At 48.5% G+C, this 15653-nt stretch overlaps 1 protein-coding gene across 1 annotated transcript in view; it reads right to left on the bottom strand.

Annotated features, from left to right (window-relative positions):
* Positions 1 to 6402: 6402 nt before the first annotated feature.
* Positions 6403 to 15653, bottom strand: part of LOC130575918 (gamma-aminobutyric acid receptor subunit gamma-4) — a 31641-nt gene continuing 22390 nt past the window's right edge. Inside the window, exons 7-9 of the mRNA XM_057370159.1 lie at positions 14393 to 14545; positions 11503 to 11705; positions 6403 to 10433 (exon numbers count right to left, since the gene is read on the bottom strand). Of these exons, the coding sequence (XP_057226142.1) occupies positions 10140 to 10433; positions 11503 to 11705; positions 14393 to 14545 (650 nt within the window). The 3' untranslated portion in view covers positions 6403 to 10139. The remainder of the gene's footprint in view (positions 10434 to 11502; positions 11706 to 14392; positions 14546 to 15653) is intronic.

The following is a 15653-nucleotide window of genomic DNA, read 5'->3' on the forward strand; positions in this document are numbered from 1 at the left end:
GCTGCCCTGGGTTGTACAGGGGAAAGGGGAGTGCTGCTCTAATGCAGGGTCTCAGTGCCTCAGTCCAGTTGTCTCCTCTTCCCTCTGGATGCTTTAGGCATCATCTGTAGCAGGGTCTGATTTCAGCACGGGTAAAATGTCTTTTTTGGGGCCCATTGGGGAGAACAGTGGGATTGCAGAGGAAGAAGACCTGCTCCCAAGTACTGGAGGTCTCTGGAGCAAAAACCASATTTTCAGCTGCCTCCATGCAGTGGAGCATGTGGGGCCGTGCTTGGGTCTGGGAAATGTTACAGCAAGCTGCTGTGGGTGACTTGGGGTCAGGAGGCTTTTTAATTGCCTGAAAGTGAGGTCCTTGTGCTTTATSCTCACAGAGGTTGTTTTAGGCCACCAACAAAGAATCTGATCTTCTGAGGAGAGCTCTGGCTTTGCTCTAGAATCTGATCACAGTGAGAAGTTTTTTCTGTTCTGATTCATTTTTAGATGGCCGAAAATCCATATTATTTTTGGATTCTTTTCCCTTTTTTCCTTTCCCCTCTGTGCTTGTWCCATCCAAAGCCATGAACTACATATGAGGGCAGGTGGCTTACCTGCATTCGTMAGCTGCCTTTGGGAACAAATCCTCTTCTAAAGTCATATCCTGCTTTGCTTCCTTCTTCCTGTAYCAGCAAAATGAATTCCTGCTCCCTTGGGACCCTGCTCCTGGAGAGCCTGGACCTCTGGCTGGCCCAAGATGCTAAAATCCAATGTGCCCCATGCACTCAGAGCTCCAGCCTGGACAGRCATCACATACAGCACCCCATTTCTCTCCTCTGACTTTGTATTTTCAAGAGTCAGCAAGACAAACCCCCCTGGAGAGGAGCTGGGACGATCAGCAGGTGAAAGCTGCCACTGGTGCTCGGTGTCCAAAAGTGTTTTTGTGCATGCATGTGGCTTAGGGAACAGACAGGGTGAGCAACCTCCTGTGTCTTTAGATGGTTTTTGCACATCACTTAATATGGATTTTCCAGTTTGCAAGGGCAGCAGCCCCAGTGTAAGGAATCACAGAGCAGAAGGRAGGTGGCAGACACCAGGGATGAGCTGAGTTCACCGTGTTCCCTTTCCAGAGTGCCACGCCAAGACCTCGCTGCTTTTCATCCCTCTTTTCACAAGTGGGATGGCCTGTGTGCACTCAGTTTTCTGCACTTTTGGATCCCAAGAGTCCCAAATTAGATATTTCCATTGCTTCATCTAATGAAAGATGGGGATGGTTTCAACCTGCCAAGTTTTCCCCTAATATATCCTGGCAGTGAATTTGAATTCAGGTCCTAAAYGATGTAGGAATGTTGGCTACCTATAGGTCTACATGGAATGGTGACCCTTCAACCCCCAAACCCAGCAACATTTATTAATGGCTTATCTGAAGTCTCTGTAGCAAACATTTCAGTCTCTTCAGCCAGGGAGAAGTGGGTTACTTTGTGAATATCAATGCAGATCAAATAAAACTTATCTCAAGGACAAATGTATCTGTTCTGAAAATTTGGCCAAAGAAATCAGAAATGGTTCTTTAAAATATAGCAGCCTAGAGCAAGTTTTTATCTTTCTTTTTTTGAGCAGTGAAAAGTTGATGATCAAGCCATAATTTGAAATATGTGGTAGGATACAGCAAAACCAATGCCACAGAAAATGTCTTGCAGTTTGCAAGGATCTGAAGATTTGACAAAAACWTTTTCTTTGTTCTACAGACATGAGACCATTTTCCTTTCTTATATAATGTAGCACCCCTGCGTTGTTTTGCACTCATCACAACTGCTGTGGTGCTGTCTTTGATGAATCCACTTGTTTGGGTTTTTTGGGTTGTTTTTTTTGGTTTGGTGTTCCTTTTCAGGGGGTTTGGGTGGGTAGAATCTCATTGGGCATGATGGGAAAAGGATAGTTAATTTATGTCGTGCATTTGGCAGATCTGGGCCATCAATCTCAGTAGAGCATGTACAAGGTGCCTGAAATAGAGAGATACAAAGATCCAAATGCTGTTTTCTTCCTTTACTTATGTGAAATGAAAGCCAAAAAAGCAGGAATAGTACCTTCTGGTTCCAGGCTCCATGGAACAATCCTGGGGCTCTCAGCAATCTGCAGAGGGAGAGGGGAAGGAGGGAGGATGATGACTCACGAGAAGTTTCCCTGTCTGATTTTGCTTCACCGCTTTGTGTTCTCTGGATGACTTAGGGAGAGACACTTTTCCCTTATCTCTCATTTGCTGCCAGATGAATATACTGAGTAGCAGGATATTGGGAAATCATGGGAAACTAATGAGAAATGCCTGAATGAGCTCGGCATGTTCCTGCACTTGGCTGTTAGGCTTTAATATCCCGGTGSTGCTGGGCAGAGGGGGTGCAGGAGTGGTGCAGTTCCCTTTGCTCTTTGGTGTAGWGCCAAAAAGGGACAAGGGGAGATGGYTTTAAACTAAKAGAGGATGAGTTCAGACTAGATACAAGGACAATTTTTTGTTTAATGAGGGTGGTGAAACACTGGCACAAGTTGTTGGGGCAGAAGCCCCATCCCTGAAAACATCCAAGGTCAGGTTCTGAGGCTCTGAGCAACCTGATCTAGAGAAACATTTCYCTGCTTATTCCATCACTGGAATTTAAAGATTCCTCCTAACCCAAACTGTTCTTCAATTCTATGATTCTAYCTGGCTGGCCAATGTATAGTCTTGCTTGAAAATTCAGTCAACCCAGATCTGTTACTGTACCTGTTATTTTGAGGTGTGATAATTCTGGCTTACTAAAGATTCTTTCTACAGCTTTTCCTTCTCACACATTGTCTCCACTTCCTTCCCTGAGCTCCTGATCTSAGTTGGGTGCTGCAGGAGCCTGGCTGTGACAGAGGGGATGGTTGGTGAAGGATGATCTTCATGGAATGTCTCCAAGGCAGGGAGCAGAGCAGGTACTGACCATTTCAAGATGCGGATTGTAAACTCTTGGGCAGCGGTTCTTGTCTTTCTGGCCTGGTGAGATTGTGCTGCTCTATATATTCTTTGAGGCTACAAGTTTGTGCTGCTCTACATATTCTTTGAGGCTACAAGTTTGTGCTGCTCTATATATTCTTTGAGGCTACAGGGAGTTTCTGTGGATGAAGTAGAAGGTGATGCAGGCCCCTTTCTGCCTAAAAATGTATTTCAGAGCTTCCTGAACCTGGTCCAGCTGCCAACATAGCAAAGGACCTTTTCCTTTGTGATGGGCACAGCTGAGAGCGTGGCTGCCAGCMGCCCTGAACTGCATGATCTTGACAAACAGATCAAGGTGTGAAGGGCTGAACCACTGCCACGGGTATTTTTTGACCAGCCCTACTGTTATTTCTCCAGGAAGAGCAATGCTCTCCAGGAAACTGGTACTCCAGTCCCAGATGGGAAGCTTTGCCTTCAACTCATCTCGGATTCAGGTAGTGTTTTACCCCGAGGAGGTGAAAACACCCGGAGAAGCAGAATAATGTRAGGGAGACATCTGTGTTTCACCACGCATTTGGCACGGGGAGGTGTCAGCAAAGGCTCCCGAGGAGGTTTGTCAGGGTCAGGAGCACTCGAGAGATGCAAATCAGCCCCGTGGCAGCCTGGCAATGACTCAGCCTTTCCCTGCAGCCTCTTTCCGCCCATGTGTGTGATGGAGGCTGCTGCAAAGACGGGTTTCACTTTCACAGAGTTACCACCTTCCTGGGGCCTTTGGTGCAGCAGACTGGTGAAAGGCAGGARCCTTATGGCAGATGAACAAAGCCAAATCCCAGCAGCTGTGAAACCCTGCCCTGTTTTCCCAAGGAGTCCACGTCTGGCCTTGAAAGGACATGGTGACACCCATGCCTGCCACCCCCTGTCCACAGTGGCTGCTCTTCAGAGCTCATGGCATGAGCATCACCCCAGAACCTCACCCAGGGGCGCCCAGTCAGTGTCCTGCAGGTTCCCATGTTTTCCATGGGGAAAATATCTTATAAATTGCGTTGATGAGATGGGTCTGAGCCTCTTGAACCAGCAAAGGGTGGTGAGGACACAGCAGAGGTGCTGCAGTGCCSATCAGCAGCCAGGGTAGCACCCTGCCCTCGGAAATGGCTCTGCAATCTGATTTCAGTTTTCTGCCTCCACACCAGGTATCCTGTGCCCTTGCTGAGGAGGCAGTCCAGAGCTTTGGGTTGTCTCACACAAATGGCTCAGCCCAGAGCACTGTGCCTTGGTGTTCCTGAAGCTGCTAATCCTAATTAACAGGCTTTCTGAGCCCCTTTTACAGCACTCCAGCAGCCCGAGTGGCTTTAAAGGGAATGGAAATSACCCCATGGAGCGCTGTCCCTGGAGATGTTGCCATGCCGACCTGCTCAGAGCAGCTATTGAGGCTTCTCTTCCATCCTGCATAGTTCCTGCTGTCAGATGGGCTCAGATGGTGCCAGGGGTGTGCCTGGGACAGTAGGGCYCAGACTCCAGTATTTACTCCTTTGGAAGATGTGGGTAGAAGGGGAAAAAACAACTACAAAGGGGTGAAGTCATGTCAAGCAACAATATAAAGAATCAACAACAACAACAATAAAATAATCAACCTGAAAGACCTGAGACTCCTTCACACAATTTTTCTTTCTTTTCTCCGTCAATTTTTCTCATGAACAATACTTATAAAAATAAATGAAATAAATCAATTGTTTTCCTTTTTTTTTTATTTATTTATTTTTTTTTTATTGAAGGTCTGCAGGCAATAGGGCATTTCTGCTGGTTGCCTGGGTTTCCTCACCCAGTCTGACAGGAACCAAGCTTTGTTCTTCCCCAGCCCTTCCCAGCAGGTGCCTCCTGCCTCACAGGGGCTGCCAGGAGTTGTGTGGTGCTTTTGGGTGATGGAGCCATTTCTCCACGAGGGGAGGCAGGAACATTTTTATCTSCCCCCTTGCCCTGGGGTGCACAGCTTGAAACATTTTTGTTTCAACATTTTTGGCCACTCTCGTTCTCCTTAAATTCAACCTTTCCCAAGCCTTCAAATCCGMGGCATTAAGAGGAAGACAAATTATAATGAATGTATATTAGGAATATAAAAAGCAACGACTTAATTTAACTTTCTYGTCTCCCCCTCCCCCCTCTTCTCCTTGATGACCTCATGTTTTTAACATTTTGGGAGCTGTTAAATCTTGGAGGGACACATGGCATGCCAGGGAGAGGGCTGSTGTCTGCCCCAGGGCACACAGAAACCAGCACCTGCCCTCCCTGTGCCTCAGTGACACATAACACCTCTTCCACTGGCACTCAAAAGTGGGGRAAGAAAGGGGAATTAAATGATTAAAACGCTGAAGTGCCACAGATGTGGCTGTACGAGCCCAGGGTGGCTCCTGAGTGAGACCTTCTCTGGAGCTGAGGTTGTTCTTTTGGTTATGATCRCTCCAAAAGCCACCAGCATGAGTGGGGATGTAGAAAGGGAACAGAAGGGCTGAAATAAAGTCCACCAAATATTACTGCCAAACTCCCTCGGCCCCCAAACACTTGGGGAAACATCTGGTGTTTTATTTACAGGGGCAACAGACTGAGGGGAACAAGAAAGGGCTTCTCTTGAATTACAAAAAATGACTTTAAATGGCTGAGAATGCTTCTGAGAGTGCTGGTTTGAAGCAATTTCTGCCTTTTTTTWAAAAAAGCAAACAAACAAACTCAAAAATATCCACCATCCATCCCCAAAATATCAGAACTACATTTTCCCCTGTTTTCCAAGAAGATCCCCTGTTTTTTCCTGGGGAAATAAATAAATTAACCATCTCTAGTAACCCAATGAGGAGGGGGACAGGGGACAATTTTTACCCTTCTTGCAAGGTGTAGAYACAGTGGTGAGGACACAGTATAATGTTGTTTATTATGGATAATAAGTAGCTTAATCCAGAAATCTCAGTTAAGGACTAAGCCCCAGTGTGCCAGTCCCTGTACAAACACACAGAAACAGAGTCCCTGCCCTGAAGAGCACACAGGCTAAAAATGGTTCCTTATGCCACATAATTTGGAGGGGAAGAACAGGAATTGGAGGCAGAGAAATGAAAAAAAATCAACTCTTTTCCTGATTTTTCTTTTATATTCCAAACAAAGGCCATAAGACACAAATGCTGAGATYGTAATTTCTAGTCATTACCATTACATACTAAGATAGTAGAGTGATGGAATCATAGAATCATTTAGGCTGGAAAAGAGGTTTTTTGATTATTGAGTCCAAATGTAAATCTAACAGTTCCAGGTATTCCACTGAACCATTTCCCCAGGTGCCACATCTCCATGTCTTTTAAACACCTCAGGGATGGTGACTCCACCCTGGGCAGCCTGGTCCACAGCCTTTCCAGTGAAGAAATTTCCCTCAGTATCCAACCTAAACCATCCCTGGCACAAATTCAGTTTCCTCTTGTTCTGTTTCTTGTTACCTGGGAGAAGATACCGACCCACCCCTCATCACACCCTCCTGCCAGGGAGTTTTAGWGAGTGACAAGGTGCCCCCTGAGCCTCCTTTTCTCCAGGCTGAGCCTCCCCAGCTCTCTCAGCTGCTCCTCACCAGGTTTCTGCTCCAGATCCTTCCCCTGCTCTGGACATGCTCCCAGACCCTCTTTCTTGCCCAAAACTGAGCCCAGGATTTGAGGTGTGTCCTCACCAGTGTCCAGCACATCGGGATGGTCACTGCCCTGCTCCTGATGGCCCTGGCTGTGTTTGTCCTCACCTTGGCAAAGGTATGGGCAGGGGTGGGAGTGTGACCTGCTGGTCCCCAGGAAAGGGAGGAGGAGGTGAGGAAACCCCAACTCAGCCTGTGAGGCTGAAACTCCTCCACCAAATTCAGGCAAGGGGAGGACGGTGAAACCTCCATGAGAGGAGGAGGCAGTGCAGCCAGCCAGGTGTTTGGAGCCACCCAAGTGTCTTGCAGCAGCCCTGGTGCCTCTGTCCTCCCTGCCCAGAGCAGGCAGAGCTCAGCCCCACAGTTTYATTTCAGCCCAGGAGGGCACAGGGCAGCTCAACTCCCAGGGCCATGCTGAGCAGGGCAACCGATGGCTTCTGGATATCTCTGTGCCCTGGGTTCCCTCCTGATAGCTGGAAAACTTTTTTTTTCCAGGAAAGTGGAGCTTTGCAAAGTAATTCCAAAAGAATGGCAGATTTTGCTTTTGGCTTTTCTTAGCTTTCCTTTTTTTTTTTTTTTTTTTTTTTTTTTTTTTTTTTTTGAGATACTATAGAAACTTAAAAACATGATTGAATTTGTACATGCCTTTATTTATTGTGCAATGTATGATGGGCACAGATTTCCCTAAGCCAAAAAGCCCCCTCCCTCCTCCTTCCCCAGCCTTAGTAATCAGCTTCCTTGTGCTCCAGCCCACGCTAGACTATTTTCCTCTGTCAAATCCTCCATCACTGGTTAAGTTACCTAGGTGTGTGTTGGCTTTATCTTTTTTTTTGGGTGAAATCTTATAATCTTTCCAGTCTACTTTGTCCGAGTCCCTGTCATCCTCTTAGGTTTTTGTACACCCTGCTTCTCCCCTGGCTGATTTTGTAAAAGGCCTAATTTCAACAAGTTGCTGCTGTCAGGGCTGAAGTCTGTTCTGCAGTGCCCATGATAATCATACATGCTCACCAGGAGCTTCGAAGCTACAGCAATTGCAGCTGTTCGGGCTCCTTTGCACAGGCTGGTAAATTTTCCTTCCCACCCTCCTTTTCTCAGCTGCTCCCCTTCCACATTTTGCTCCCTGTGCTCAGTGCAGCCCCGCTGCCCGTGTACCTTTGAGCCACCATCCTGCCATGGAGATATCTGGCATGGGCCCTGGTTTGTCACCRGGGTGTCCCCTCCCACACACCCCGACAGCTGCCTTCCCAAATGTGAGGACGTGCTTCACTCACAGTCTGTCCTGCCAGCCAGATTTCATCTGGGATGCTCTTTCCTTTTGGCTCCCCACAGAGATCACAGGACCCTGTTTAATCCAGCTCCCTGGCGCTGTAGGGCTGAGTCATAGGAGGTTTTTCTGCTGCTACATCTAATAACGCTTTGCTACCGGGAGCAGAACATCAACCAGCTTGGCTGGGAGTCGGCACTGTCACCCAGCAGCTTCCCTTGTCTGCAAGTTGTTTTGATTCTTTTCTTAGACTTCTCCCTCTCTGTGTCTTTCTCTCTAAAACATTAATTTCCTCTAATTAGAGCCTCCTTAACAATTCTTCTTTTCCCCCCCTCTCCTCAGTTAATTTCCTCTAATTAGAACCTCCTTAATAATTCTTTTGCTAAATCAATTTCCTCAGTTAGAACCGCCCGCCACAATTTCTTTCCACCCTTTCAAAAGCTGTCGGAGTAGCTAAGCAAATTATCCTTCTGAGTAACCTTTATCTYTTCCTTGGTATTTTAAAAGAACTGAAACAGGTTAGACAGGCACAATTTCCCCTTTCAGAGCTCTGCTGGTCTGACCCCATTAGGTTATACTTAGCTGCGTGTTGTACTATTGTATACTTAATAAGATGCTCTAGCTGTTCATCTGGAACCCAGGTAAGGCTGTATTTGTGAATGAATTAAACATGACACTCCATTATTCAGATCAGATTTAACAGTGTCAAAATCCGTCTTTAAACCAGATCAAATTGCTCTCCAAGAATATGCAAAACCTCCTGGCCCTGTTAGCTGTCCTGTGAGCCAGCCTTTCCTAACTTTTCCTCGGCAGCCATGCCAGCTTTCTTCTCCTGACATGCCTTTTAAGTTCTAATTTTTTTCTTAAACATGCTGTTTTAAAAAAAGATCTCTTTGTTTCTAATTTACACAGTAAGTAACTATTAATGGCCCGCTGCTTTTCACAATCATGCTGAGGGCCACATCAGCTGTTGGTATAAACTGGAGGCAGCCAGTTGACAGATTATGGACCTTGGGCCTGAGTTTCCTCCTCTACATTTGGCAGTTTCTCCCCAGCTGAAACTGTGTTATGCATTTCTCTCTCCCTTTAAGACAGAACCATCTCACTACATTTGTCCTTCTTAAAATCCATCAAGGACAACTCACTGCATTTCCTGGTTTTGTGAGGAAACGGGCCAAGTACTGATGGCAACTGGGAGGGGTCATCCAGTTGGAGTGAAAGCTGTTATTTTATGAAATTATGGAAAAAAAATTAAAAAGGGAACACATCTGAGCTGCAGGAATGCATTGTGTTCCCTTTCCTACACCCCTTCCTCGGGCTGGCACAGACTGCCAAGCACAGATCTGATGGTGCCAGCGAGTGTCACCGTGTGGGACAGGCTGAAGGAAATACCTCACAGCAGGCTCAGGGGCCTCTTCTGGCCTTTCTCACGAGGGCTTCCTCCCTCTTTTGGCTATGCCCAACTGCAGAGCCTGCTCTGAGTCCCGGTCACACTGCAGAAATGTCACCGTGGGCCCTGAGATCTGCTCCACTGAAGCAGGTGGGCCCATCCAACTTGTGAAGTGCTTTTACCGCTGTCTGRTGGGAATCAGCAGCGCCTCGGTGGGCGGATGTCCTGGAGTGATCCGTGAGGAATGCTTCATAGATACTCTGCGGGAGCTGGGGGAGGCTGGCAGCAGCTCCATCCTCACCAGTGCCACCATCAGATGTCTGGGCAGATCCAAAATGTTTGAGCCAAGCCCAGCTACTGTGGGAAAGCTGCACTGTGCTGTCCCTTTCCATGCTATTTCCTTCTGACCTTTCTGAGCTTCTAGCACCCCACAAGGTCTGTTCTGGTGGCAGTGGTGCAGAAGTCATAAGATGTACTTTGTTTCCTTTGCAGTCTTAATAACTCTGCCAAAAACTCCATTTGCCATCACTTCCCTTGAAATTTTGGAGTAGGATTGGATGGAAAAATGAAATGCATTAAGGGTTTTTTTTTTTCTTTGAAAAAATCCCTAATGCTTGAGATGGAAATAGGATGTTTTTGGGTAATCTTACAAGGAGTACAATGCTGGTGGTGTTGAAGAGGGTGGGTTGTCTGGGGAAGGGTCGATTCTCTAAAAAGATATGTTAGAAGGCTAAAAAAAAGCTGTTTGGTTCTTCTCAGAAGAGATGAGAGAGCAGGAAAGGGGAATCACCAGGTTGGGTGGCTCAGACTGACAGCTGACTACGACACAAGAGATGCCGTTCTCTGCGCTCCTCGAGCAGCCCCTCTGGCCCGTGTCCAGTCCGGTGCAGCCGAGGACCAAGAAGGGCTAGAGATAGAGATAGGCAATCCAGTAGACGATGTTGAAGAGCAGGAAGGCGGTGGGGAAGAAGACGCGGGAGTAGGAGTCCAGGCGGGAGATGTGGATGCGCACCCTGCCCTCCCGCCACATTCCCGTCTGGCAGTCCTCGATGCAGCAGAAGAAGCGCTCGCATTCCTTCCCTTCCAGGCACGGCGAGCCGGGCTCGTCGTCCTCGTCCTCCTCCATCTCTGGGGGCCAGTGCATGATGTGGTTGATGTTGATGGCGGTGAAGGTTGGCATCACYTGTGCACCGGCAGGCGGCTGTGAGGGGGAGAGGTGCACGGGTTAAAGGGGAAGAAAAAGCAGCAAAACATGTTCTGGACAGAAATCCCCACCCAACTGGCAATAGATCAGATCATCATGGGTGCAGCTCAATGGAGAGGGATGACTGATCATCCCCAGTGTCTGCACCTGGCTGTGAATCACCGCTTTTGCGTACTGGGGGAGTTGGCAGCTCCCTGCATGACTGTGAGTGTCCTTCCTGGCACCCCAGGGCTCGGCCCTACTCAGCAAAGGTCTGATTGCTCTGACTCCYCATCTGTGCCAATAATAGCTGGTGCAGAAACACGACCTGTTCGATCTGTTCCAGCCCCTTCCCTCCTTCCCCCGAGCTCAGCTCTCACTGGACACACACACAGCACACAGCCCAGATGTGGCTGCGGCTGCTGCAGTTACTGGAGAAGGGCTGGGGAAAGGATGTGTGKGGCTTCTCTTGGCCCATCATGAGCCTCGTGGGAGAGCTCTGTCCACCCTGGGATATGAGGGTGGGGGGGATATGAGGGATCTGAGGGATGTGCTGGGAAATGAGCCTGGAACAGAAGAGAAATGTCTTTTTCTGTCCCAGTTCAGAGGGCTGGTTCAGTCCATGTGTCAGAAGTACCTGCCACGAGGATGAAAAGAATGATGACCACCCTGAGTTCACTATCCCCATACTCAGGAGGTCTTCTGATGGACAGACACAAAAGAAAGCAGGTTTCTGCATCTGATACAGATTAAAAGTGCCATCTGATACAGATATCTTAAAGTGCCATTTACATTCAGTCATGTGAGTCAATCTAAACTGTACTGATCAGCTCTGTAGCAATCCAGAAGAGAGCGCAGAGTACCCAGCTCTGACAGGGGTTTCCTTGTTTAAAGAGAGCCTCAGCTGCTTTTTCTGGCTGTGTCTCAGCTCTCAGACCCAGCACACAGAGTGGTCTGAAGACTTGATGAACACAGTTTGGGTCAGGCACTAACCCACACCAGCACTTCCAATGCAGGCTCAGGAAGGATATTTTTAAATAGCTTGGGGTTGTACCAGCATCCACCTCTGCTGGCCCCTCAGACCTACCAGCCTGGCTTTCCTGTGGCTGTGCTCCAGTGGTTTCTTGTTTCCCACCAGGTAGTTGAGCGTGGCGTACTCCATGAGAGCGGCGAAGACAAAGATGAAGCACACGGAGACGAAGAGGTCCATGGCTGTGATGTAGGAAACACGGGGGAGGTGCTTGCGGGAGATGGTGCTCAGGGTGGTCATGGTGAGCACAGTTGTGATACCTGAGAGASGAGAGAGCTGCCTTGAGTACTGACAGGGAGCCCTTCTGTCTTCTAMACACACCCAGCCCTCAAAACACCCCCATTTTCCCTCTGCTCTGCTTGTCTGGTCCCATCTTTGTCTGCTCAGCCAAACTCTGGTCTTGAGGAGTGCTCTGACAATGCTCTATGAAAAAGAGAGCTGTTCAAAACCCAGCTATCAGACAGGACATCGATGTGGACTGGTAAGGGGTKGGGAACTCAGACCCTACATGAGGCTGCTCAGGCAGGGCTTGCCCTCKGTGCAKCTGTGTTSMATCACCTCCTGTCCTCTGTGTGCCTCAGCAYAGCTTCTAGAAGGATCTGTTCCCTCATCCTCCCAGGCTGACAGGTCTGTCCTTCCTGGGGTCCTCCTATCTACCCTTTGAAGAAATGGTGCAATATTTCCCTATTTCTGGTCACAACTATGACTTTTCAAGTCTCATGGAGAATGGCTTGGAAACCACAGCAGCCATACTCTGGGATGCATCTTGTCAGGTCCTGTAGACTTATTATGTATGTTCAGGTTCTTCAGGTGGTCTCAAACCTAATTTTCTCTTACAGCAAGAGGAACTTTGCTGCCCCAGTTCCTGTCTTGCAGTCCATCCATTGTGGAGATGCAGGGAGAGAGGCTGCCAGTAAAGACTGAGGCAAATAARCACTTCAGCCTCCTTCTCATCCATTCTTACCAGTTTGCCTGTTTTATTCGACTTTCTTTGACCCTCTCTTTCTGACTGACACTTGGAGAAGGCCCTGTTCATATCCCATGTGTCCCTAACCCCATCCCTACACAGCTGGGCAGTGTCCCTATGCTCCTCCCAGGATACCTATTCCTGCTTCCACCACCTGTGCACTTCCTTCTTGCCCTTTAGTCTGACCAGAAGCTCTCAGCTCATCCATGCTGGTCTCTTGCCTTCCCTTCCTGATTTCTTACACCTGCTCTCTGGAAAATATCCTGAAGGATCTGCCAGAGCTGTTCTGCTCCCTGGTCAACAGGCCTCCCTGAAGCAGACACCAATCACAAGGTTCCCTTTATTTCCTTGGTTTGATTCTGCCCCATAAACTTTCAATCTTCTCCTGGCTGTTCTTYAGAGGCAGCTCTTCACAATCTATGATGTTCCTYGATGCACAGGGCAAGTGCATGGGAGGTGATGAGGAATTTCTTTTGACTGCARTGGGGCTTGGAACTGTTTTTGCAGAAGCAGCAATGCTCACGTTTCTGCTCCCAAAGATGAAGTGTCAGGAGCCAGCAAAGGATCAGCTGCAGGAGTCGGCATCGTGACCTCATCCACTGATTTTTAGGATGTGGGGAAGAAGCAGGAGGTTCACCTGTTTCTCCTTCTCTAGCATCCATCAAAATCCACCTGCCACCCTTTCCTGGGGTCACCCCAGTGATTCTGGGGGTGAACATGACAAAAGATTTTCATGTTTTCCTGCAGTACTCGCATCAGCAGATGTGATGTGACTTGCTGTGTTTTTGAAGTGCCAGTGGAACTGGTCCAGTTTACATCTCCCTAATGTAGGCTGGCAGCCTCGAAATGTGCTTGGGATCATTTGTATTAAGCACAACAGGGGCTGTGGAGAGAATAAATAATTCTTCATGTGCTGAGGTCCCTTCCCATAGAGAGGGGCCCCTCTCCTGGGGAAACCTGCCTTTGTTTTTTGAGGCAGTCACCAGAGCTGTGCACAACATTTTCCTCTTGCTGTTCATCCCTTTACCAGCCACAGACCATGGYACACCCTCACCTTCATTGGAAATGACACCCTCTTCCTCCTCCTCTCTCCATGGGCGCCAAAGGAATTAATTTTGATGGGGAGGTGGGGAGACATGGCCATCACGGATGGGCTCYGAATAGCTGCTGGCCCCTCCTGTCCTCTCCATCCCCACAGAGACCTGCAGGCAGGGCTGGGAACGCTACCTCCAATTAAAGGGAAAGTCAGCRGGGCTGATAGGAAGGACAGCACTGGGAATCACAGCTTGCTGCAAAATGCAGATACAGCCAAAGTGTATTAAYGCCTCACAAAGATCCCCCCAGCACCTCTCAGAGCAGCTTTCAATCAACAGAAGCTTTTTTTCCCTGCCTCAAAGAGCGACTGCAGTTTGCTGAGAAAATCTAAACAATAGGCAGAGCTGCTGCCATTCTCTGAGTCCTGTGGGGTGAGCGACAGAAAAGGTTGTACCTGCAGGATTTCCACCTCCTGCCAGAGCCTGGGGCTCTGTAGGTTCAGCCAAGCAACTTTGCCCATTAACCCTACAACCTTCCTGTCACCGGCCCTACACAGAGGCCCTGAGAAGTCACCAGGAAATGTGGAAAATATGCATGTGACAGGAGCCCTTTGGGCAGAACTGCAGTGCCACAGCTCAGCCCTTCCCTCTCCCTGTAGGTGCATGAGAATACCCCACTGCCAGCTTGGAAAAGGCTGTGCTCATGTCTCAGATGAAGACATGAGAGTGAGGTGCTCTCCTGAGATAACCCAGCAGCCCAAGACAGCACAGCTGGAGATTTGGTTGAGCTGTGGAGTGTTACACACAGCAAGCTGAAAGAGTGGAATATTCTCAAAAATGCCAGAAAATGGCGAAGTGTTTCGGGAGATTTTGTACTCCAWCACTGCCAGCCTGCTTGCCTGGCAGAGTTTGACAGGCACCAGACATGCATCATCCTGTCTCTTACCCAGGGATGTCCTGGCTGGCGTCGAGTCTCTCTTGATCCAGAAGGAAACCCAGGAAAGAACAACAGTCAGGATGCAGGGAATGTAGGTCTGAATGGCAAAGTAACCCATACGTCTGCTCAGGTCAAAAGAAACTGTCATCACCATGTACTCCCCTAGGAAAAAGCATCAGAGACATTGGAATCATGACATGGGGCTTCCTAAAACCAGCAAAGTTTCAGAATTCAGGGTTTCTGACGAGGTTTTCCTGTTGTTTTAAGTGCCTGGCCATCTGGTTKTATAGCTGCCAAGATTGTTAACTTCATGGGGCTGGCTGAGTATGTTTGGTGACTCGCTCTTTTCGTGCCTAGTGGACTCTGTGGCTACCTGGCTGGCTCTGTAGGTGTCCTGCCTGATGTCTTTGTGACTAATTTAAGAGCTGACTCTGTGGTTGCCCARCTGGCTGTTTGCCTGGCTGTCCATATGGCCACCAGGCTGCATTTGTGTTGGCCTGGCTAAGGACACTGAAAAGCACAGAGCTTGGRAAAGTTTCAGGGAAGAAACTGCAGAGAGCATTTATCTTCAGCTGATTGCTGCAAGGGTTTCTTTCCTTTTGGCTCTAAAAGGCTGCATGGCCTGGCTTGCTAACGAACTACCTGAGCTGTGACAAAGGAGGTGTCCTTCAAACACTTCCACTGAGAGCCTGCTCCTGCTCTGGAAAAGGCATGTGGTGCTGCACATCCTAATTGCTCATTTGGCAACTGGCAGTGGAGGTTTTCTCTTTTTGCAGAGGCTCACAGGGAGTATTGGAAGAAAGCCACCTGACAGCTCTGGGGTTAACACGGAGCTTGCAAGCAATTACCAAAAAAAGAGAATCACAAACATCACAGGGCCACTGGTGCATTCAAGACACTTTCACTTCTTGTCCCAGTTTGTGCTGCCTTTCTGCCCTGGCTGCCACTGTTGAGAGCAGCAGCTTCCTGCAGAGTGGGAGAAGCACTGCTCCTTGCTCTTTCAGAGGGCTTAAAATATGAGCTCACACCACCTTCAGGAATCCAGAGGCTTTCCTCAGTTGTCTGTGGGAAGGAAAGGGGATGTGAGCTATTACAGGGAGGAGGAGGAGGAGGAGCTGAAGGGCTTCCATTCCTGAGTTTCTTCACACATGCAGCCTCTTAAAGCACAGTTCAGGTGTTCATCAACCTGACACGAGTTTGCAGAAGGAAAGACTGAGACCTGTGTTCTGATTTCTCCCCAGCCCTGTTCCAATCCTAAGCATCAGAGAGC

The sequence above is a fragment of the Malurus melanocephalus genome, unplaced genomic scaffold (assembly GCF_030028575.1).
Source record: "Malurus melanocephalus ecotype Western Australia unplaced genomic scaffold, MMel_1.1 scaffold_120, whole genome shotgun sequence".
Classification (NCBI taxonomy): domain Eukaryota; kingdom Metazoa; phylum Chordata; class Aves; order Passeriformes; family Maluridae; genus Malurus; species Malurus melanocephalus.